The 25835-nt window shown below is 43.5% G+C and overlaps 1 protein-coding gene across 1 annotated transcript in view; it reads right to left on the bottom strand.

The window, feature by feature from the left end:
- Nucleotides 1-8020, bottom strand: part of SLC9A7 (solute carrier family 9 member A7) — a 74176-nt gene extending 66156 nt beyond the window's left edge. The window contains exon 1 of the mRNA XM_057404494.1: nucleotides 7554-8020. Coding sequence (XP_057260477.1) covers nucleotides 7554-7812 — 259 coding nt within the window. The 5' untranslated portion in view covers nucleotides 7813-8020. The remainder of the gene's footprint in view (nucleotides 1-7553) is intronic.
- Between the last annotated feature and the right edge of the window lie 17815 nt (nucleotides 8021-25835).

The raw sequence follows: 25835 nt of genomic DNA on the forward strand, positions 1-25835 counted from the left end.
ACTTGTTTGTGCATAAGATGACAATCTTCAATGTGCTGGCTGTGTGTGGATGTGTGGTGTGTGCACCTGCAACTCTTGCCATCAATAGCTAGCTGAAGAGAAAGCTTCTTATGTAGCTTGGTGTCCCCGACAGATGAGACTCTTCCCTGTGTCAGCTCTGCAGCAGGGCATGTATTGGTGCCAGCATGCTGGGTTATTGCTTCTGAGGCTCAAATGCTACCCCCTTAATTCAAGAATCAGATTAAACATGAAAACTGCTGTTAAACTTTGAGATAGCTTTGAATCATAGGATCATAGAATAGTTAGGCTTGTAAAGTACCTTAAGATCAACTAGTTCCAACCCCCCTGCCATGGGCAGGAACACCTCACACTAAACCATGTCACCCAAGGGCCTGTCCAACCTGGTCTTGAACACTGCTGGGGTGGAGCATTCACAACTTCCCTGGGCCACCCATTCCAGTGCCTCACCACCCTCACAGGAAAGAACTTCTTCCTTATATCTAACCTAAACTTCCCCTGTTTAAGTTAGAACCCGTTACCCCTTGTCCTATCACTACAGTCCCTGATGAATAGTCCCTCCCCAGCACCCTTATAGCCCCCCTTCAGATACTGGAAAGCTGCTATGAGGTCTCCACGCAGCCTTACCTTCTCCAGGCTGAACAGCCCCAACTTTATCAGCCTGTCTTCATGCAGGAGGTGCTCCAGTCCCCTAATCATCCTCGTGGCCCTCCTCTGGACTTGTTCCAACAGTTCCATGTCCTTTTTACGTTGAGGACCACCAGAACTGCACACAATACTCCAAGTGAGGTCTCACAAGAGCAGAGTAGAGGGGCAGGATCACCTCCTTTGACCTGGTCACGCTCCTTTTGATGAAGCCCAGGGTACGGTTGGCTTTCTGGGCTGCAAGAACCTTATAATACCACTTCTACCTAATGAAGAGAATGGTTAGGGTTCAGATAGCAGGGGATGGGGGTGGAAATATCTCCCTACCAGAAGGAAGAGACAGGTTTCACCCAGCTCTTCAAGATGTTGCCTTAAACAAATCCACAGAGTAGTGTGGTAAAGGGAAGACTATTTTCCTGAGGAAAAATGGGAAAAAAAGGCCACTATGCACCAACAAAGCCAAGTTCGTGAGGACAGAGGACAAAGAAGAACGTAGCTAGCTGAGCCATGACGCTTTTCTGTCACAGGGAATGTAACCTTCCTATCACTGCTTCCAGAGCTGTGTGTGCTGTGGAAAACCATCCCAGTTTGGAGGCAAGGCCAGTCCCCTGAGAAGGGAGAGTTGGGCCACACCAAGCCAAAAACAAGGCTTACACCTATCTCCAGTCGTGCCGGGAGAACACACAACAGAAGTCTAGAGTTTCAGCTCTGTTAGTGAGCCCACGCAGTGATTTAGAAAGGTGTTTCACAGGTTTCACTTCTTCACCTAAATGCTTCCCAGAAGCGGCTGTACAGATGAAGCAGAGGTACTTCCTGCTGTGCACGTAATTGCTTTGAGTGAAGGTGATTTCAGTGTTAAAATGCTCTAGTCTTTCTATAGCACAGGAATTGAGAAAGGTCTATAAAAGACACACCGCAAGAGAAGGCACAGCCAGAATCACTCCAGTCCACCACAGCTTTTTTAATTAAATATTGGAAAGAACAATATCTGAATTGCTCATTTCGTTTTGCATAAGGTATAAGCCAATGCAGGATTGTGAAATCCAGAGATAAAATTACACACCAGTTGCTACATATATTTTCATTACCATAGCCAAGGAAGCACTCCCTACTACCCTTCTGTGATCATCTATAAAACAAAGGCCTAAGTAACCAAGCAGAAAGGAGACGGCTAAAAATCTAGACCCGATTTGTCCCATCCACCTCCTCCCAAAACTACACAGAGCCCCAGTTGATACAATAGAGCAACACTGACATGGGGACACCTTCAGCACCTGACAAGCAGCTTTGGGTATCCTGTAGGGCTTGGCAGCTTTTATACACTCCCTCACCATCCTCTTGTCAGTTTTCTCACCTGCAGCAAGAGCAGAAGCTACTATAATAGCTACAGACACTACATCTACAGGGGAGCTCAGTCCTTGGGCTGTTTCAGGAAGATTCATTGGAAGACCTGTTTAGAGATATATTTCTATTGCAAGGGAGCAAAGACAAATTGGAAAAGATGCAAAACAATCTTCAGAAGTGAACTAAGGAAAGCTTCATGCACCTACAGATCCTAGACAAGAGCAACGCTAACCTGTCATACACTGCAGGACCACCTTAGTGTCTAAAAACAAGCTTGCCCACCACACATCAGGTTACTTACCCACAGTTCACCACACCCCAACCAACACAGCCCATCACTGAGCACACATGCAGGACAGCAAGGCAGGCAGATGTGAGCTCTGCAATATTACAGAACTGGCATCTGTTAGTGATAACTTTCTAATTCAGATGAGAATTACAGTACATGCAAAGGAATCCCTTCCCCTTAAGCCTCATCCTGGTTTCTACAATCACATGGTGTTGTAGAACAGCGCCAGCTTTAACAGCCACTTGTGTCATATAGAGGAAATCCAGGCTTGCCGTTTCTCTCTTCTTTAGATCATGCTGGTAATCAGAAGGATATTCTGGTGCTAATTTCATAGAACATTTCATGAAGCTGAATTTAACAAACAAAAATGAACTAATTTAACTTATTGCTATTAAAACCTCTGTCCTACCTCAAAGAACCCAACATGACCACATATCGCCCCCCCCAAAAAAAAAAAATCAAAACACCAAAACAAAGCAACAACAACAACAACAAAAAACCACCAAAAAACACATACAACCAAAAACCCCCACAAAATCACTGCTCTGTGCTCTGAGGACTACAGCTGAATCATACAGCTGAATTATTACACTTCAAAGACATTTCAGAAATATTAGCGATTTTTAACTATTCAACTATCCCACCTGAAGAATAAATCTGACAACAGATTAACAGGTTAACAACAGATACACAGCACTTCTGCTAAAATATCTCACAAGATAAAATAAGCTCCATCCGGGTACAGACCACAAAGCAAGCTTACAGATGAGATTTGCAATACAGTTAAAACGTCCTGAGCAGCCAACAAACTGCGCAAGACTCATGTGAAAGTCCGTGAAAGAATATCCAGGAAGAACAAGCAGGTTGCCAGAGAAAGTGAGATGTTCTCAAAACTAGGTGTTGAGAGTTATGCTTCTAAATCTGTTATTAGAAGGCTTGTGTGAAAGTAGCTTATTAAATACCAACATTGCCATTATTTTGATGGCTGTGGGAGACGTGTCAGGTCATTTCTAGCATGTGTAGAGACTAAAATTGTAACAGACAGTGCGGCAGCCACATGAGCTAAAAATAGGCCTTTTCTGTATCTACTCTGTGGATACAGAAACTTAGACTGATACTGAGTATTTCAGAACAAAAAAGATGTTTTCATCCTCAGCCTTTACCTCATCTCTCATTTGTGATCCACAAAAGGTAATAGAAGTTTTACATGCCTTTTCATATATTTTCCCCCTCCACACTGAAGTCCAATTTTGCTTTTACTTTTACCTGCAGCATTAGCACATGTGGCTTCCAGAACAACACCACAGTTGAGAAGGTACCTGGTAGGACTGACATCCAAATTACTGCTTTTGAAAGGGGCAAACTAATTGCCTAATGGGAGTGATATCTCTGGATCTGTTGGCACACATCTACTTATCCAGATAGCTGTTTCTTAAAGAGAGGGTGCTGGGAGCCCGCCATCACTTCCCATCTATAAGCTCTTCCTAGAGTTCTTGAGGTGCACAGTCCACGTCCTCTGGTGCCCTACCAGATGAGGATGCTCCTAAGAGAGTGAAGAAACCTGCTAAACACAGAGCCGCTGTTCACCTCTGTTGAACGTCTTCAGGTAAAACATGGCTCACGATGCTTTATCCTTGGGACTCAGACCAGCACAAAGGCAAGGAGCATCATGATCCCTATCACAGGCTGGAATACATGTATCAGCAAAGTCTCAATTCCTTAATTGCTCTGTTATGGGATGGTTGTTTGCGTTTTTTTAATTGCTCCATAATGACTTACATTAGTAACACTGCTGCTGGAGCACCTGCACAGCATTTGCAAGTATTTAACTTTCATAAAAGCAGCCCCCTTGTTACAGTTTCAAGACCAGATTCAATCGTATTTAGCACTTTATAAGCCAAGTACATCTTATGAAATGACCTGTGGGTGATCATAGCGCAGTGCTATGGTGCATATTTATTTTCAAATCTGTACTGCACCCGAACCTGCAGCTTCTGCCAGAAGGTATTTTAAGACATTCAAAAAAAGTTAGGGTCGTTCCACTTTCACATACACAACTGTCAGATCTATCATGCGCAGCTGAAGTTTTCATATTGCTTCAGCACAAACAAGATTAAGTTGCACATCACAAAAAAAAAAAAAAAGGGGGGGGGGGGGGCGAGGAAGGAGGAGAGGAAACAAGGCTGCAAGTCAATAAACACCCATATAAGCTCTGTGTTAGTTCACATCTCAACAGACATTTCCAGAGAAAGATATTTTACACATCAGAATAACATAGACAGACAAGCAGCAACTGTCTGTTGGAGAACAGTGACAACACAGGAAATAAGAAACAGGGAAAGACTACATAATGATTTTAATGACACTTTAATCTTCAATCAAAGCAGCTAGCACAATGAAGTTGTATACAACACAGCAAATTTGGATTCTGGTTAAAGCCTGGCTTCTGGAAGCAGCTTCTCTGCTCACTGTTTCAAGCCAGTGTTGTGCTACCTGATGCCTACTCTAGTCTCGTTGAAAGAGGTCTCGTTGCACATTAAATTAATCATGGCTAGATGAAAAGAAACCCAACTCCATCACCTCTTCTTAAAGAGCAAAAGGAACTAGCAACCATCAAGACCTGCAGCTGTAACTAGCTCAAGTCAAACGTGCATTTCATCCAATACCATCATACAAACATTCATCACTTTGAGACCAACAGTTTTTGAGGGGTTTTAGGTGCAACAAGCCAGCTTTTTCCAGGTCATGGTCTCCATAATAAAAATTAATCAGCACTGAAGTGTTGACTTACTTCTGTAAATGAAGGCCACTTATTTGGGTAGCATTGGAAACCACTGTGATAGAAACACTTCAATTTTTCTGTTAAAAAGTTGAATGCAAGTGGTACAAGTGCTGTAGTCTTGACCATAAAATCATATGAAAATTACCTAGTGTGACGAATTTGGAGCCTGCACCACTAACATATTATTAAATACATCCTTAAGAGAGCACCTAGACACCCAGAACTGATTTGGGTGTTTGGTTTTTTTTCGGGTTTTTTTGAGTGTGTTCTTTTTTTGTTTGTTTGTTTGGGGGTTATTTGTTGGTTGTTTTTTTGTTTGCTTGTTTGGTGTGTATGTTTTTATGACCACACCAACTCTGGTTGAAATACTGCCTAATGATTTTGTGCTTAAGTCAGACTGATCAAATACATGCCTCTTAAATGCATACATAGTTGAAAACACACACACACACAAAAAAACCACAACATGCAGTTTTCAGATACCAAGTTATCAGCAAAATAGAAACCCATCTCAGTTTTGCCACTGTCCTTTAAGTGACAAGGAAGAAGAGAAGCTCTTATTTGAAGAATGAAACCTGGTTATCAGAAGCATAACAGACAGTTATTATGACACTTGCAATGTCCTTTTCTTTGCTCTAAAAGAAGTCTGCAAAATGTTTAAGTGAAGCAGGGCCTCAGCAGAGCTTTACTGGCAAGAAGGTTAACTGTGTTAGAAAGGAACTGAACTCACTAAACATGTTTCTTTAGATGTTTACCACAACACAGCAAGAGTCTCTTTGGGAGAGAGAAGATCATGTATCTTGGTAGACTAGAGGGACTCATTTAGAAGATGAGTGTATTGAGGAATAATATATAAAAAGAAAATGATTCAGGCAAGGGTACACCAAGAATATGCAATGGTTAGAGCCAATCCTTTTTTCAGCAGTGTTGCCTATGGGCAGAAATGGCTACTGCATAGCACCTTTCCTAATACACCATTTCAGCACTTGAATGTTAAATTGGGAATCTAGCATTCATTTCATGGATCAGGAACTGGATATTAGAGTAAACTAATTTGAGTTTCACAAGAGGTAAAAGTTCTCCAGTTGAACAGCTTCTTATTTCGCACACAGCTCATCAAAGCACATACCCAAATGCCCTGAGTGCCCTGGTACTTGTATTGCATACATTAGCACTCCCACATACACAGGATTTCCACCATAAACTAAACCACCTAATGGTCATAGAACAGAGGCGAACTTTCTGAGGGTGACAACACCAGCGTAGTATCTAAACAACATCTTCAATACAACCTTACCCCATCTCTTCCTGTCAGCACACATACAGTTAACCTACTGCCTCCTGAGCACTACTCAGCAGCTAAGCAGTACCATGCTAGTGTAGAACTAATTGTTAATTTGCCAGTTTTTAGCAACAAGCATATGTGAAAGACACAGCAATGCAGCAAAGAGATCAGTGACTAAGAGCAAACTGGGATGGTTTAAGAGAAGCATCAGCAGAGGAAAATTCCACTGCTTTGCAAGCAATCATATAGCTCTCAAGATCAGTAGTACTCATCAGGGAGGAAATAGTTCTCTTTTCCCCTCCCCTCGAGTGCTGAATTTCTCATCTGTGGTTACCCTCAATATGTTTATCCCGACCAGCACCGGGTAGGTGTTCCACACCATTCATCAGGAACCGACTCGGCTCATAAAGAAGAAATGCCCTCGGTACTACGGTAATAGCCAATCACCAACAGACAAATCATTTTTTAAACGGATGGCTGCTCTTCATCGCAACAGTCTATGCTGCGTAGCAAACTGCACACAGAATACAACTGCGCGCGTTCGCAGCGGAGCGAGTCCTCCGCAGCACCAGCCGAGGCTCACCTGCGGTCCTCTGCGCCAGCCACCAATAGCACCGGCGCACAGCCCCGCTCCTCCAAACCATCATCCCCATAACCGCTTCTGATGAGAAATTTACTTTCCCTTTACACACAGAGGCAGCTGGAGAGGACAAACTCGATTCAGTACAGTCCTTACTCCACCAGGCGGGCTTAGGACGAGCTGCGGGCGCTGTCTAGGGTGTCTGGTACCACTGCGGTCAGTGGGTTCCCAGCAAACTCAGGTCACCGGTAACAGCGGCATGACAGCAGTCAAGAGCAAACCCCACAACAACGAAGTTTAAACACGCTCTTTTCACACAGGAAAGGCTCCAGGGGGGTGACGGGATCCGGGAGCTGATGGGCTGTGCCCCCCCCTCCGGGCGCGGCCTACCCCTGCGCTGCCGCCCGCCAGCCGCGATGGGGGCGCGAGGCCAAAGCCCTCCCGCCCCTTGACTCGGTTCTGCGAGAGCGCAGCCGAGCACAGGGCCCCGCCGCCGGCGCCCCTGCCGGAGGTGACACCGGCCCCCAGGGAGCCGGCTGCCCGGGGGAAGGGGAGGAGAAGAACGGGGCTGAGGCGAGGGCAGCACTGGCCGAGGCGCGGCGGGACTCACCGTAGATCATAGCCAGGCCGGTCTCATGGAGGAAGCGGACGCGGCGGTGCTTGAAAAGCCAGATGGTAAGGATGGTGAGAGTGAGGAGCAGGATGAAGGTGAGCAGGCTCACACTGTCCTGCCGGTGGCTCTCCTCCGCCTCCTTCTCGGTGGCGAGCTCCTCCATGGCGCTGCTGCTCCGCTCCGCCGCCCGCAGCCCACCGGCTGCTAACAGAACAAGCAAGAGCATTGGCAGCTGGCGGCGCAGGGGCACAGCCATGGCTGCAGGCTGCTGCGGCTCCCCGCTCCCCACCCGCCGCGGCGGCCGGCGGGCACTGCCCACTGCCCGGCCGGCGGCGGAGGGAGGAAAGAAGGGAGAGGCGCCAGCACGCAAGATCCCGCCTGCCACCGCCTCCCCTGGCCCCTTAAAGGCGCAGCCCCAGCAGCAGTGGCCGCGGCCAGGGATTACGGGCTCATGTGCCGTAAAGACGTGGTGTTCTCCCTGTTCTGGGCTCGGCCTCGTGGAAGTGAAGCGGCGGGAGGTCCCGGGGTGGGTGAGAACGGCCCTGTCCAACCCCACCCCGGAGCTGGTTTCGTTTCGGGAATCTCAGGTGCTCATCCCGGTCTCCTCATATCCTACAGCAAACCGGTGCGCAGCGGCTGCACAGGTGCGGTGTTGGATGGAAATCATCACCCTGGAGCCCGCCTTGCCCGGGTCCGAGTTGGGCCGGGAGCTGCGGGTCTCCGTGAGGCCTGAGAGAGGATAAACGCAGGCACCGGTCGCTCCGGGTCTCTACGAATTGGTAGACGTTCTCCACAGGGAGCGAGAATGTACTCATTAGAATCACCAGAGCGCTTTCCCACCTAGGCTTTTTTTTTCTCCTTCTTCCCGGCATTTTTCATTCTAAATGTATTTGATATTAAAAAAGCCCAAAACACGTGTTTTACAATCATCTCGGGTTGGGGAGGGAAAGAAAAGTCACTTTCTGTTTCTTGCAAACAAGCAAAAATCGGAACTTCCTTCTTTAGTTTTTTTCTTTACTGAATGGAACATTTTCATTATTTTATTTTTACCAGTAATACCAGGGAATTCTGAGTAATGAAAGTGTTTGGTTCTTAAGAAATGCTTTAAAACTCGTGTTTATGCGGTTTTTATCAGCAGCAGCAGGAGTGTGCTTTGCCTTTGCTTGCCAGAGGAATCTCCTCCCAGTTCCCAGCAGTGGCATGAGCAGCGCTGACCTTCCTGCTTCTGTGACATTTCTCCCAGAACTGTTATTTTCAGTCGCAACTTCCAACATTTACTTTACCCATTTTTCTGCATAAGAAGAAGGCAGAACATGTTTGGACACGTGTTTAATTAGTTATATGACAGATGCTGTCTCCTTTAGTGCTGTCCTCTTTCTTAACGTTGCTGCCTGGCTGTTTCTGAAGGTATTTATTGGGGTTGTCTAGTTACAAGAGTATCTCTTCGAGACGTTCTCTTCTGCTACTGGATCTGGAATTGTCTCTTGTCACACATAGTTTTGTTTAGGAGACTCCTTTTTAGAAACATTTCAAGATGACAGCTATGTAAATCCACATTTTTATTTATATGCAGACCTTTTAAACATGGTATTTATGCAAACTCCTCAACAACCCTCAAAATCTGCTATAATTGTCTGCAATTACCTTTAAACGTTTGATAGTGCAGGGCTGAAAGTTTACATTGATAGTGCCGTCATTTGTAAACCTCTTAGAGATGAAAAGCAGTAATTTGCCCTGAAGACCTAGCTCTTAAATCTATGTGAACCATTAAAAATTCCTGCCTCAAGACTGCCTTATGTTTACTCTCACATTCAAAATTAACATTTATAGTATAATGAGAGCATTATACCACCAAATCTTTATGGTATATCTTCAGGATATACAACCTACATACAATATAATGCATATCTTTAGGATATAAAACCTACAGGCCTCACAGCAGACTACAGGTATGCAGTGCACTGCTAAGTACGTGTAATGCTGATAAAGTTGTAAAATAAAAAGCAGCTTGGCAGTAACAGGCTCTTTACTGTTTTTATTGCATGCTGCATAGTGCTGGGTAAAATCACTAAGGGTATGGTGGCTCTTTTTAGAAAGACAATTTCCATGTGTATTGTAATTTCATCTACCTCTCAGCTGAGCCCCAGTCAAGGTCTTAAGTTACTTTCTGCAAAGTCTTCCACCAGTAACTTCTGGTTTAGCTTGCAACATTCTCACAGTTCACTGTGCTGTGCCTGTTCCTCTCCAGCAACAGTGAGAAAAATCCAGGCAATTCTTTCAATAGTTAAGCATAATAATCCAGTTTTAATTATTTTTATTTTGTTAGTTTTATTTTTTCTTGCTGATCTGTATCATTTGTGGAGGAAAGCATTCATCTATAGTTTCACGCGTCAGTGCTACCATCAGGTTTTAAAACTCTTCATTCACACTTTCTGGTGTTTTCACTGCTGCCTTGCCCTTGTAGTCTGCACAGGCATCACCTTGTCCTAGGAACACTTGCACTGAAATCAATACTTCAGTAGGTACCATCTCAAAATCTTATTCCTGAATTAAAAAAAAAATACTAAAAAAAAAAAATCTTTTCTCCATTGTTGTGCACAAAATTGGGCACAACTTATCCTTACTTTGGACTATGTGGATGTAACTAAAATACATACACAAACTGGTGATGGGAGTATAATCATTTCTGTCCAGCTAGGGCAGTGATGCTCAACTGTTCTGTCTAATGTGTTGTTGCCAGGGAATTTGGTATGCACAGTGTGTTTGTTCTATACAGGCAAAATTTTGCTGCCTCTTTACATTCATGGATCAGTATCATGTTGTATTGATAGTTAACTCATTTAAGCAGGATCACCTAGAGCATGTGATATCAAATAAGAAAAAGCTAACAATTCGAGCTTGTCTCTACATCACAAGGCTGCATCCTTGTAAGCGAGCTGTGTTCGCAGAGCCCAGTTCCTTACAGCAGTGTAGATAGCAGATCGCTGTGGCATTTTCAGTCCATTAGAAACATCAGTGATTTCACCTCCAGGGGTAGCTCCGTTACTGTAATAGCCCTGCTGTTATTCTGTGCTCTGATCTTTTTCTCCCAGCCTCCACCTGCTTTCCCAAGCTGTTCTGCACTAAACCTTCTTCATGTTCTCTACAGGTGGAACCCGGATGTTACCTTTGCCTAGCAGCCACCACATATGTTGCAGAAGTCAGCCTGGCTGCTGAGCAAAACTATTGTTTTGTTCTATTCCTGCTTTCCTCCCATTTGCTATTTTTCATCTGGTCCCAGGCAGCCGTCTTTGAACCGCTCACTGTTTGAAAGGGCACACTTGACACGGAAACAGTGAGGTGTGCTCAAGAAGATGGAAAGCAATGTCCAAGTGGGATCACAACAGACCTATCAAAGGCTTAAAACTAAAGCTATGAGATGGCACTGAAACAGAGCAAAGGACAGAAGTTAGCCATTCAACAGAGTTCAGCCATACCTGGAGGGATGCAGGAGGATTTTGGTATTAAATGCTAATAAACGTGCATTTGCATAGAGTTGATAGTTGACTCACATGATTGACTCACACTAGTCTGATCAACACACCACAGAGAAAGATATGGATCAGCCCACCCCATTCCTTTTGCCTACCAGCCTTCTCTTATTAAAAAGTTAATCCTGCCAGAACCACCATCAGATAGTCTGCTCAGCATTTTTATAATTTCCTTTGTTATGGAAGCCATCGTTATCATGAACTGAGACATACCTGAGGTTTATTCTTGTTCCCAGAGCTGACTAATATCATGTCAGGCAAATGCAAGGTCCTATTTTCAAGCCCTGTTCTGCCTCTGAGCTATTGGCAGTAGCGCTGTCCATGCCTTGTCAGTAACACTGAAGAGCTTGCCCTCAATCAAGACCTTTTCTGTATCACACATCTCTGTTGAGACTGGCCCTTTGTGCTGATGCAAGCAACAGTTTTGAGATTTTCATTGATCTAACATGCCATTGTAGGACTGGTTCTGATAGGGAAAGACCTCACAGCTGCTTGTGCTTATAACAGACTTGAAAACCAAACAAATCCCTATCTCAATATGTGGCATGTTTATGCAGCTTCCCTTACATGCTCAAATGTTCTAGCACATTAATCTGGAATGCAGTAGTAAGTTGATTAGCAGACAGGTCAACCTTGAATAGCAGCTAGCATGTCAGCTGCTCTCCTTACCATCTCCCTCTTTCTCTTTCCTTCCCTTTTAAGCCAAAGTGTCCCATCACTGTGCTTTAAAATGGCAACCCATTTTGAACTGCTAGCCAGCTTCCAGCAATAGTGGGATCATCTTGTAGGCTACTCTCCCATGTTCATGTAAGATAGCCCTACACCCTGGGATCCCGCAAAATACGCCCTGTTGCAGATGTGAGTTTAAAGACAACTAAGTCTTCTGCAGTAAAATTATGAAGGACATGTAATATTTTTACTGTAAAAACAAATCTGCTTGAATCTCCAGCTTGTTGGAAGTGCCAGCAATTGTGACATATTTCTCTGTTAGTACCAGTTCTGCAGAGGTGTTATATATCCAAGAAAATCTCAGAGCTTCCATTTTCCATCAGTGCAAATGCAGAAACCAACAGTAGCCTTTCTCCTAAACATGAGTCTAGCTAGAGTAAAAGTAAAAGCTGCTCTGTGCTATTTGCAAGGTGCAAAAGTCACTTGCTGCACAGCCACATCTTACAGCTTTTATGTCATGGTAAACTTTCAAAGTGTCTGAGAGGGATATGACTAGAAACGTTATCTACGGAAGGGTGCTCTGCCGTCTCCCTCATACCCAAACATACTGCTTTCCCTTTCTAGCTGTATGTGATATCAGGAAGTGACATTCTGCAAGGGACAAAGCAGGTTTTCTCTTATTCCTCAGAAGGTGGCTGTTCATTACTCTTTGCAGGTGCAAATTGTGGTTATGAATTTCAATGTTATGATTGCTCAAAGAAGCAGCTAAGTGATCGCTGTTCTCATTACTCATCACTCCCCACCACATTTGCCATGAATTTTTAAACAAGTGAATATCTGAGTGCTGCTGCTCCACTTGTGCCAGAAGAATCTGAAAAGTTCTGAGCAAGTGAGCCTCAGTTGAAGCACTTGAATTATCCTGCACAAGATAAATCTTGTCTAGCCCTATGAGGAGTATGTGAACATCATCTGAAACTGCAGTCATGCACACAGGTGCTCTCTCATGGTCAGCTGTCAGGTGGCCACTACCAGAAAGAGTGCCTATGGAAGGTTTCTTTGAATGTAGTTCTAAAGTACAACGAGGAAAGATTGGGAAAAATGTGGGTACAGTGTTGTGGCATCGAATTTCTTATAAATTATTTCTATTCTATATTTTCGCAATTATTCCAAATCTTTTGACAAAGCTCTCCTGGAAAAGCCTGCAGATCTCTTCTTGATAGAGTAACAGAAAGTCAAAATGATGTTTGATGGAATCTTGATTACACTCAATATGCTATTTCTGTAGGCATTGCATAGCCTAGAAAGTGAATCGTTACAAGTAAAGTTATGCCAAGTGTCTTGGCTTTATCTGAATTAGGTAGCCCAGAGGCATGGCTAGGTATATGAAAGAAAAAGGTTAAATCTATCTTGATAGTGTCTAGAAGTACTTATTTTTGCTCTTGTTCTGGGGGGGTTGGGGGGGGGGGGGGGGGTGGTGGAAATCAGGAAACTATTTTCTTCTACAGGAAAACGAATCCCTTCTACAAATATTAGATCTGAAAACATACACAGAGAAGGACACTTGGATGATAAATGGCTCCCATCATGCTGAACACTGCTCCGTAGCTTTGAAAGAAGCTTAGTGGTTTATCAAGAAGATGTAACTTGCCTGCCATATTTCCATAGACACTTCTTATGCTGAAAGAGCTGAATTATTACCAATATATTAACAAAGTCAATTTGTATAATCTAAGCAATCTCCTGCATAGATAATAAATAATTTATGAAGAGAGTGACAATAAGAGTTAACTGGCCAGTAACCATAGGATGGATGAGGTTGGAAGGGACCTCTGGGGGTCATATGGTCCAATTCCCCTTCTCAAGCAGGGCCACCTAGACCCATCTGCCAAGGACCATGTGTAAATAGCTTTTAAACATCTCCAGCAATGGAGACTCCACAGTCTCCATTGGGCAGCCTGTGCCAGTGCTCAGTCATCCTCACAGTGAAAAAGGTTTCCTGGTGTTCAAAAGGAACCTCCTGTGTTTCAGTTTTTGCCCTTTGCCTCTGGTCCTACCACAGGGCATTACCGAAAAGAGGCTGGCTTTGTCTTCTTTAGACCTTCCCTTCACGTATTTATATACAATGATGAGATTATCAGTGTATGATAAAATGAGATTAAATTATCAATGATGAGATTATGAATGTAATATCTAGTTCAGTAACAATACTTATCTCCAGAGTTTTCCAGACTGGCAAAAGTCTAGGAGAATGGTCCATCAGAAGGATGTGAACAATGTAATTGTAAATTCTTATTACTGTGGAAACTAAATAACTGATAGACTGTTACTGCTGTCATTTTGCAGGATCTGCCAAATTGTGTAGGAAATTTGGAGACATGTTTTTCAAAAGGCTACACAAGCTGCCAGTTCCCCACAACCTGGGAGAACCCTAATCAGGGAGGCAGAAGGGGCTGCCTAGAGAATCAGACAACAGTGCAGAATAAAGCAGGTGATGTCAGTGCTGGGAGTTGGTTGGGTTTTTAATAAGAATAAGCAAACTCAGGCTGGTGAGGGCAGTGTGGTTGGATAAGCTCTAGCTGCTGATGGACCCTGGCTAATACCAGTAGCACGCTCTAAGGGAAAACATGCTGGGTCCAACAGTTGAGCCCACTCACAACAGATCTGCATCTCATGGAAAAATTATGATAGTAGGACTGAGCAAGTTGTGACAGGATGTGAAGTCTGACAGGCCCCTAAAAGCGTGCCTATTCCAGGTGGAGATGAATGTGGGTGGTACAGATAAGGGTGTTACTGGCCAAAGGCAAAGAGGAGAAAGACACCAAAAGGCTTGTAATCAAAAGATAGAGAGCACTTGTCAGCTGCTTCAAGATACAATCAATATTATCTCAAACTGTACCTCCAAGATAGGAAAAGTCCAAGGCAGATACATTAGTGGAATCAGCATCATGGTAGTCAGGTCGAACACAATCCACCACTCGTAGTATTGTCTTTCACTGTTTGTTCCTTATTTTAGTGGATAAGATAGTTCATTTTATAAAGCAGGCTTTTCATGCTAACATTATTTGCATATTTCCAATTCCTCATCCTTCCCCACTTGTGTACTATTCAAGATAAATCCCAAGCTCGGGCAACAGAATAGATGGGGCAATTTATTGTGGCGTAGTTATCTACACGTGTACAAAGTGGGGACATCTAGAGGCCAAAACAGCGTCTGGAACTGCAGTCAGTACAAATTTATCCACTATTTGTGGAGTATTAGAGCATTTTTCAAAAGCAGCTTAGATAATAAGTACATTGCATGACCTCTAGTGGTATGAAGCCCAAGGCACTGTCAAAGTCACTCATACCAGTCTGATATGATTGGGAAAATGCCAAGGTTAAAGAGGAACCATCACACATGTGCTAGTTCTATGCTGCTGTACCCCACCTTACTGCCAGTGTTACTGCAGCCCAAATTTTGTCCCACTGCCACGATAAGATTGAGAAAAGTTTTTAATTCAGTAGGAATACCAAAGAGGAGAGCAAATGTGTTGCAGTGATGTTTTCATTGACAACTGATCACACATGGTCATTAATCTTTCCTGCTATCGTGGTTTAATCTATCATAAAAGTGGTAAAAGTGGGTAAAAATGAGAAAACTCGTGTTGAGATAAAGACAGTTTAAGAGGTAAAGCAAAAGCCATGCACACATGCAAGACATAACAAGAAATTCATTCACTGATCCTTATGGGCAGACAGGTGTTTAGTTGTCCCCAGGAAACCAGGGGGCTTCATCACACATGTTACTTGGGAAGAAAAACACCATCATTCCAATTGTTCCCCCTTCCTTCTTCTTCCTCCAGTTTTATGTGCTGAGCATCACGTCATGCAATATCCCTTGGGTCAATTGGGGTCAGCTGTCCCAGCTGCGCCTCCTTCCAAATCCTTGTGCACCCTCAGCCTACTCGCTGGTGGTGTGAGGAGCAGAAAGGGCCTTGACTCTGTGTAAGAACTGCTCAGCAGTAATGGAAACATCCCTGTGTCCTCAACACTGTTTCCAGCAAAAATCCAAATTATAGCCCTATACCATGAAGGAAATGAACACTACCCCAGCCAAAACCAGCACATCTGCTATTGTCTTCATGTAGACAAATAAAAAACCCAGCAACATCAGTGCAAGAAGGGACAGCAGTGAGAACTGGGACATAAAATTGTCAGTCTTCTCTGAAGTGACTTAGAAAGTCAAAGAGGAGTTAAAATTTTCTTTCAATATCAGCAAAAGAATAATGTTCTCTTTCCCTGGGTTTGTGAGTCCTATTCCCTTGAAGAGGTGAAGCTGTCATTGCTGACAATCCCCTTAGAGGGTCCAAGTCCCAACAGCAGGAGAAGGAGGGTAGGAATGACCTGCTGCCTGGGACACTAACTCTGGTAGCACCAAGGCTTCCAGAAAGAAGTTACTGGCAGAGATGATGTGGAAATGGCAACAAAGAGGACAACAGAAAGCATTGAGCATGACTGTGTGATTAGGAAACCAGTCTTTCCCACAGGACTGGTAGGAGATGACCGGTGCTCTCATGGGGAGTTGCTGGTGCTGGCTCTTGGCAGGACAGCCAGCAGATTGCAGGACACCCTGAGACAGACAAGTTTCCCATCAGTGGAATGTCAGTTCCCTGCCACAACTGAGCAATATGCATAGACATTTTGACCAAGTGTAATTGCTCTTTTTTTTTTTTCCTATTTTTTTTTACATCTATTTGTATTATTTTTACATAATTGCTCATTATGTAAAATATGCTCATATTTTTGTTTTACCTGTTTGGTTTGGTTTCGCTCACAGTCTGGGGTTTGGGACGTTTCTTTAGTGCACTTCTTTTACGTTCATGACACCTGGCTGTATTTTTGATGTTTCCTAATTATTTTATTGTCATTTTCTGTTCTTTGTTCTTTAGTCCTTTGGTGTGTAAATAGCTGTGAAATAGAGAGAGGAGCTTCAAAGCCAATTATTTTAAAAGGAAATAATTTTAAACAAGAAATATAAAAAAATTGACCACAATCCATCTTAATCCATGAAATCAACATTGTGTTTGCCTTATCTTACAAATGTATTTAAATTGGAGCCTCTTTTTGTATGCCTGAATAAGATTTGTAATGGATTTCTTTCAGGATATGATCCAGGGTTATTTACTCAGTATATTTATCTAAATAAATACCTCACCTTCATAATTAACATGAATATAATTTAGCCAGTTGCTTGAAGCTGATTTGCTGTAACAGGCACCTCTTCAATGTGTGTGAGGTCATTTGGTTTAGTTGCTTTCCAGATGTAAGCCCTTTCTGGCATGGAGTATGGTTTCATTTCTGCAAAGCACCTATAACATGAAGAGAACTGCTGGAAATAATCAATGATAAACAGTTCTGCATGAAAAAGTGTGATTTACCTAAAACAGCTTTGGAAGGTCAGTTTTAAACAGCTGAAGTTTTGATGTCCGTCTATTGTGTTCACCATTCTTTGTTGACCTTATAGTTATCAGTGAAAAACAGACAGTTGAGATAGGTTGGGCAAGCTACTATTCAAAAGTGCTTATCTGAGATGAACTGCCATCCCAAAGCTTTTTTTTCCACTGCCTACAAAGAGATTGCTCTAGGTGACAAACTCAGGGTTACATATCTAACTACAACAGGGCTAAGGAAACTTACCCTCAGATCTAGTTTGTTTGATAGCAGTAGACCCTAGTGAGTGCTGTGAAATAAAAAAAAAAGGGACTTTTTGGTAGTTTGCCTGCGCTGAAGACATGCAGTCACTTACAAAAGTAGAGGAGAGAGACATTTTTCCTTTTCTGATTAAAACCAGAGACAATTAATAGACTGTTCTGCTGGGGGCACAGATCCTGCTGAATAGGTCTGACCAGAGTAAAGCTAGAGTCCCAAAGTGAGCCATCATTATGCATTTTGGGTACTTTTCATTTATTTGGCTTTGTCCTGTTACCTCTCTCACTGAAAAATTTTTACAGAGGTTACTGCAGTTTGAGTAACTCCTGAGTTCCTGGAAAGAGAGGGACTGAAATGCATCAAAACAGTACAGGGTTGAATGAGGAGAGACTTCATTTGCCTTAACTCAAAGACATTTCCCATTTTCGCATTGCTCACCAGCCAGCACTGCTCCAGATTCTCATGATGTGGCTGTGATTCCCTTCTTTTGACATATAAATCAAGATTGATTTGCCTAAACTGTATGTAGGCTGCATGGACTGTACTTACCCCTGTACATGATCATGGAATTCCTTTGAGATTTCAACTTACAATATTAAAATCTGTATTTCTATCTGTCTGGGCTCAGAGGAAGTTTTTTCCACATGTCAGATTTTCTAATTCATACTTCTTTCTGGTGAATTGGTCTGTTTTGCAAGAGAATATGTCTTTCATTCCACCCCATTTCCTTTCTGTCTGACCATCTTAATTGACTTCTAACCTGAGCATTTTTGCTCCTCCAGTACAAATTACATTATTTGAAAGCCAGTCTTAGTGCAATGAGTCTTCCTAACATGCAAGCAAGCTTTTGAGTTTAAACTCTCACGAATAATAATTACTTCTTTATTATTTTCTTTCCATCTGCTGTCTCTGCAGAATCCTTTGCTATTTTATGTTATCAACAGTTTAACTAATTGATTCCTCAGTCTTACAGTGACAGCAGTATTTTCAAAACCAGTGTCTAGAATGTTTATTGAACATTCTGCTGAAAGACAGGGAAGAAAAGGCAAAACAAACGGAATCCTGTTTGTTCGTTTTAACAGCAAGAGGTTTTTACAGTTAACACTGAATATTTAAAGGAGTAGTTTAGATATGATTCACTGGCTCATTAAGATGCTGATGACGTTTGATAAAAATCTTGACCTGTGTGGGGATTGTTCAGTTACAATGTAATTCCCTGAAGTTAATGTAGGCAGAATCCATCACTGCTGCAGCCCTTGATTCCACCAAGGACCAGGTAGGTAATGTCTCCTACATTTTTGTTGGAGATCCTGCTTTTCTCACTTTTTGCCAGTCTCCCTGGGAGCACTGTTCTCACCCACAAGGACAATGTGCATGGCAGGTTGACACTATAGATAAAGCCACCCCACAAAATCAATGTTAAGAGCTTGAAATTGAAAGAGGACTGTGCCACAATGTAAAATAAGACTTCAGATGATAGACAAATTCTGATGAATTGTGCGATAGCAAATTAACATGTTGCTACCTCCAGCTACCTGTTTGTGATGGTCTGCTGCAGCCGAATGAAGAGGACAGTGTCTACCCCAGGCCTCAGCAGTCCCTCTCCTATGCCACAGCAGCAGCTCAAACTAATGGTGAAAGAGGGTTGATACTATGTTAGACACTAAGCAAGGTAAAAAAACAAACAAAACCTTCTACAGTCAAAAAGTTATCTAGGCTCTAAAATTGGTAAGGGAATAAGAGAAAACAAACTTTACTCAGTGAGCTTTTCTCTTTTCCTGTGACAGAGCAAAACTTTCTAAGAGCCCACATTCGGAATAGTGCTCCACAGAGCACCCCAAGTACTAGAGACCTGGATGTACTGGAAGCAAATGCTGGCAGATTACCTTGTCAACTTTAATGAGGATACAAAGGGAATTGGAGTGCCTCTTCAGAAGAAAACAAGTCCTGTAAACTTAGGGAAGAAAGTAAGGGCTGCTGGGCTATGATGCAGGAAGCCATTAAAGCTCATCTCAATTTTAACTACGTGCCTAACTCTTTGCTCTTGATTAAATCCCACTGAAATCTGTGGGTTTTAGCACGTGCATATATGCCTTGCTGAATCAGCACTGTAACTTGTTATCTGAATTGCTGCACTATTAAACATAAACTGCAAAAGATACACTCCAGAAACTTCATTGTCATTACACTGCATTTTCATTTAACATTAAACTGAAGAACCTGTCTGCCCCAGCTAGAGGCTCAGGTGGAACACCAGCTTTTCTGGCAAACTGGATGTTGGGCAACACCCTGGTTGTGGCAGCTGTCTTCATATCACCAAAAAGGATCTGGGATACAGACTCTTGTGTAAGATCTATGAACCTGTAATTGCTAAGCAAGAATGTGCTTTATAGACAAAAACTTAATTGTGCTCTATTTGAGTAAGTGCACTCATTACACTAGCAGCCCTTAAGCAGATTGTGATCCTCTCAGCCACAGAATTACTTCCACAGAGATGGCTTGCGGCGAATTTCAGAATTAATCTGGGGTTTATATCATACATTATGCTGTCTATTATGCTAATATTAGGCTATATGCATTAATTATACAGGATAAAATATATTATAACCTACTTTCAAATGATTCTTTCATTCGTTTGGCCAAAAATATTTAATTTATGTCTTTTTAAAATTATTGAACTATTTAGATTTTCAGGAAAGAAAAAAAACCTTCTGAAATGACTTGCAGTTCTGTGTAGTGTCTTTTAAGAATCATTTTAAATAGTGTGCTCTCTGTCTGCGTCTCATGTACTGCACAGAACTCTGCTGATCTTTGCTCCAAGCACCAGCAACAGAAAAAAGGTGTGTGGACATGATGTAACTACTTACAGGGAAGTTGATTTATAGTGGGAATATGTGGAAGGTCATTTCTGAGCAAAGCAAATGTGAACTATTCAGTTTTACTGTTTGTGCTTTTCCTTGTCATATGGTGTAAATTCACAGTAACTTGAGATACAGTCACACTTATCCATTGTTCCCACTTAAATAATCCCAGCGTTAAAGCTGTAGATCACAGTTAGACTCTATGCTGGGAACAGCTGCCAAAAAAAGCATTCCCTTGCTGACCAACAGTAGTGTGGTTCATCAAAGTTAGTGGTGACCAGGGCTAAGTTCTATATGCAAGGAGGTGCTGGAAAGCCATATATTGCTTGAAAAACAGGAGGACATTAGTCCAAAATCACCAACAGCAATGCAAAATAGATTCTAATACATTTTATCACAAAATTAGCCATATTATTTGTTCTACCTGGTCTCAAGCTCCAGACTAGCTTATGTTGGTGTTCAGTCTGGCAAAACTCTTCAGCACTAGAGAATCTGCTAGAAACATCAAAAAAGAGGCAAGCGTGATCCCAGAGCGTGTGATGAGCGCTGTGTGAAAATGCTGTTCAATATATTTGTTATCTGCCTCTGCAATCTCTAATTCACAATTTTGTATGAGTATAGGTGAATCTAATCTTAACTAGGAAACCTTTTCAAAGCATTATACCAGTCCTAGATAATTTGCCAGGATCTCAAGTTCGGGATTTATAACCATTCCTGATACAAAATATGAAATGAGCTTTTAGAAAATATTTACATTCTTTTGTCGTTTTGGTTTTCATGTCTTAGAAGTGATATTTTCAAGACCTTCTCTGTAAAAAAAAAAAGAATTAAAAAAATGCTTTAAACAAGACACCCTTCAGGTTTTGTCACAAATATGTGATTTCAAGAGCTTTAAGAGACATGCACAGAAAACAATGAATATTGTAAGATGAAGGTTGTGAAAGTTTGGCTTTGTGTGTTTTGGCAAGCACTCAACACCACAAAGCAAACCTGATTCTGCCCTGGTTTAGAAGTGCAGATGCACACACAGTGAGCTTTTGCTTCCTTACGCTATCTGTTCCGCACTTGAGCAGACTTCCAGCTACTGATGCTTGCTGAGAACATCTCCCTCCCTGTGCCTCTGGGGGGATGCACAAGTGTGTCAAACAAGAGAAGGAGGAAAGGGAGTTAAGACCTTCTTCCCTGTGGGGAAGGAGGCACCTCAAAGCTGTGTGGGGATAAGAGCCAGCTCATACAGTGACACAGCTCATGCACACGCTTTGCCCAGATGCCTGAGAGAGACTTTTCTCCTGCCAGAACAGAATCACTGCCCTCCTGAGAAGGACAGCCGGAGGTCTGAGATATACATATGCCCTTGTGAGCTGCATATGACCAGAAGGTATGGATACAGCAAGCCTCTTTCACCAAATCCTTTAGAACATAACCTTTACAATGAAAATGTTTTATTTTTCAGTTACCTAGAAACTATTGTCTGGGGATCACAAAGCTCTGTATTAGACTGTAATTAGGTATGTTTCACAACATCCCCACGAGGTAAATCACTAATTACAGCAGTTTGTTGAAATTAAAGTAAGTGGTTGGTAGTGACTATGCAATCTTGTATTATTACACTTCAGGCTATGATTGTATCAAATCTCAGAAGCCAAAAGGGTTGGGTCTGGCTGGCAGAAAAATAGAGAATGAAAGATTGAACTAGGCATTTGCAATTTTTTAAGAAGTCATGTGCTTACAAACACAAATCATGTTAATCTGGTCTGGAATAAATATCCTGGTGCTTTGGTGTCAGGGGGAACCCTGGAGCTTGAGAGGCTGTATTGTGACAGACAGATAAATCCTACAGTCTGTCCTGATCAGCTGTAGCCATATAAAAATCCTGTATTTTTATTGAACTGATTGTTTTGCAAGACAAGTATATTGGTCATGGCAGCATGGAAAAAATCACAACTCAGAAATTTACATTTGCCTTGCATCTGGTCACTGCAAATGTACAAATTACTTATTTTCTTGCATTGAAATACCTTTGTGATGTACTACTGACATCAATGATGAGGTATCACAGTATCACAGTATCACAGTATTACAGTCCCCCTGCTGGAGAAGGAACACCTAGATAAGGTTACACAGGAATGTGTCCAGGTGAGTTTTGAATGTCTCCAGGGAAGGAGACTCCACAACCTCCCTGGGCAGCCTGTTCCAGTGTTCTGTCACCCTCACTGAGAAGAAGTTTCTTCTCATGTTTAAGTGGAACCTCTTGTGTTCCAGTTTGTACCCATTACCCCTTGTCCTATCATTGTTTGCCACTGAGTAGAGCCTGGCTCCATCCTCGTGACACTCCCCCTTTATATATTTATATACACTAATAAGGTCACCCCTCAGTCTCCTCTTCTCCAAACTATAGAGACCCAGCTCCCTCAGTCTTTCCTCATAAGGGAGATGCTCCACTCCCTTAATCATCTTTGTTGCCCTGCGCTGGACTCTCTCCAGCAGCTCCCTGTCCTTCTTGAACTGAGGGGCCCAGAACTGGACACAATATTCCAGATGCGGTCTCACCAGGGCAGAGTAGAGGGGAAGGAGGACCTCTCTCGACCTACTAACCAACCCCCTTCTAATACACCCCAGGATGCCATTGGCCTTCTTGGCCACAAGGGCACAGTGTTGGCTCACGGTCATCCTGTCGTCCACTAGGACCCCCAGGTCCCTCTCCCCTACACTGCTCTCTAACAGGTCGTTCTGCAACCTATACTGGAACCTGGGGTTGTTCCTGCCCAGATGCAGGACTCTACACTTTCCCTTGCTATATTTCATCAAGTTATTCCCTGCCCAACTCTCCAGCCTGTCCAGGTCTCGCTGGATGGCAGCACAGCCTTCTGGCGTGTCAGCCACTCCTCCCAGCTTAGTGTCATCAGCAAACTTGCTGACAGTACACTCAATTCCCTCATCTAAATCGTTGATGAATATATTAAATAATACTGGTCCCAGTACTGACCCTTGAGGCGCTCCACTAGTTACAGGCCTCCAACTAGACTCCGCCCCATAGACTACAACTCTCTGGCTTCTCTCCTTCAGCCAGTTCACAGTCCACCTCACTACCTGATCATCCAGACCGCACTTCCTCAGTTTAGCTGTGAGGATGCTGTGGGAGACTGTGTCAAATGCTTTGCTGAAGTCAAGGTAGACCACATCCACCGCTCTGCCATCATCCATCCACCGTGTTATTTCCTCATAAAAGGCTAAGAGATTGGTCAAGCATGATTTCCCCTTGGTGAAGCCATGTTGACTGCCCCTCATAACCCTCTTATCCTTGATACTATATATTTTTAATGGATGTACAGAAAAAGAGCTTAGTTGCCAAAAGACTGCATATATTAGATTGGCAATATTGCTAATCTAATGTAATAAATAATTGTATAGATTACACAGTGGTCTGGAAGGACTGTTAGACTTAAATAGCATGAGCTAGAAGAGGTGAGGGTGTGTCAGACTCCCTGCAGTCGCAAACTGCCTCCAACTGGCCTAACTGGACACTCCATGGAAAAACCTGGAGCACAGAGGACTCAGTGAAAGACTAGGATCCAGCCAGCCAACGGCTGACAATTCAGATGAGTGGCTCATAGGGTAAATCCATCTGGTAGCTGAGATGTAAACCTGTACTTTGTGTGGTAGTGCTGGCTGAGCTGTTGACTTGAACTACAGCATTAAAATCTCAGAGCAAAACCTGCCCAGGCGTAAGGTTTCACAGTTCAGCTGATGCCACAAAGGGTGTCAGCCACCCCCTTCCTTAGCAACTATTTCTGGCCAATTGGTCTTGCTTCCTCCTTTCTGCTGTCCCCAGGGCAAACCTTTCAGTCTGCTCAACCAGCAGGGAACTTCTCTACTTCTTTTCTGGGGCTTCTCCTTTCTTCTTCCTCTTCTGCTTCTACAGCAAGAGTGTCATCCTTTATCTTATGCAAAAGGCCTCCGAAGTATTGTAAGTAGCTATGTACTGGGTGTAGGTGGCTATGTGCTGGGGGCTGCAGGTGTGGCTGCTGTGAGGAGAGGCCAGGGGTTGCCACACTGGACACAGCCACTTCCAGATAGCTCTAACAGACCCACCACAGGGCAAAGCTGAGCCCCTCAGTGACACCAGTGACACTCTCTACCAAAACATGCTTAAGAAAGGGCAAAACCACTACATAGCAGTGTGAGAGAGAGGAGTGAGGGGTGAAAGTGAGGAACAACAGTGTAAACACCAAGGTCAGAGAAGAAATGGAGGGGGGGTGCTGGAGCAAGGGTTTCCTTGCAGCCATGGAGAGGACAACAGTGGAGCATATATCCACACTGCAGCCCATACAGAACCCCATGATGGAGCAGGTGGATATTTTCTGATGGAACAGCAGCCTGTGGAGAGCCCACACTGGAGTGCTTCTTGAAGGACTGCCGCCCATGGAAGGACCCAGGCTGGAGCAAAGCGTGAGGAGGAAGGAGCAGCAAAGAGAAGCAGGGACAGACTGATGGCAATCCCCATTCCCCAACTTCTCTGCACTGCTTGAGGTGTGCTGGTGGCTTGTAGGGGAGTCGGAAGTGCACGTGTGAAGTTGACCCAGGGAAAGTGTTGTTTTCATTTAGGCTTTGTTTCTCACCACCAAACTATTTTTAATTGGCAAACAATTAATTTTCCCCAAGGCAATTCTGTTTTTCCTGTGTCAGTAAATGGTAAATGATCTCCCTGTCTTTATTTCAACCCACAAGCTGTTTCATCTTTTTACCCCTGGTCCTGTTGAGGGGGGCAGTGACTGAGTAGATTCATGGGCAGCTGGCCAAGGTTGACCCACTACCAGGTAACAGAGCCTCAGAAGCAGTGCTAAAGTCTTTCCCCTCTACCCCAGGAATCAAATCTGCAAAATCTTAGGGAAAGTGTCTTTGAATGGTTGGATGGTCTGATAAAATCTGTGATTTTTTTTTATTATTATTATCTATTTTTTGAATTCTTTTTTTTTAATTTGGGGAAGGAGTAACTCCAAACAACAACCCACAACCCACAAAGAAGGCCCAACTACTTGCAAAGAAAGGTGCAGAGCTATAGGACAGTGTGGGTTCTCATGCTGCCACTTGCTGCTGGTACTTTGACACATTCACAAAGAAGCCAGGGAAGCTGAATCTTCTGGTGCAGTCCCCTCGGAAGCACTATCAAGGCAGCTATAACCCATCCAGAGGGTGAGGCACCTGCCTACTGGACGGGTTGCACCGGCAAAAGATGACTTGATGGGGTGGTTGGTTTGTATTTACATGCTGCACCTGACATTTTGCTTCTGGTTGGAACTAGATGATCTTTAAGACCCCTTCCAATCCAAACCGTTCTGCGGTTCTGCGACGTCCATAGGGGAACCCGCGCACGGCCTCAGCTGAGACACGGGCTCCCACGGGCTCCCACGGGCTCAGCCGTTTCCCCCCGTTAGGGCTGGCGGCTCATGAGCGGTTACCAAGCCCTCAGACCCGGTGCCGGGCAGGTCGGTGCCGTTCCCGCGGGACGGGTGTGGGGACACCCTCACCGC

The sequence above is a fragment of the Pezoporus wallicus genome, unplaced genomic scaffold (genome assembly GCF_028554395.1).
Source record: "Pezoporus wallicus isolate ANWC-B61680 ecotype Strahan unplaced genomic scaffold, APGP_CSIRO_Pwel_v1 contig_5787, whole genome shotgun sequence".
Taxonomy (NCBI): domain Eukaryota; kingdom Metazoa; phylum Chordata; class Aves; order Psittaciformes; family Psittacidae; genus Pezoporus; species Pezoporus wallicus.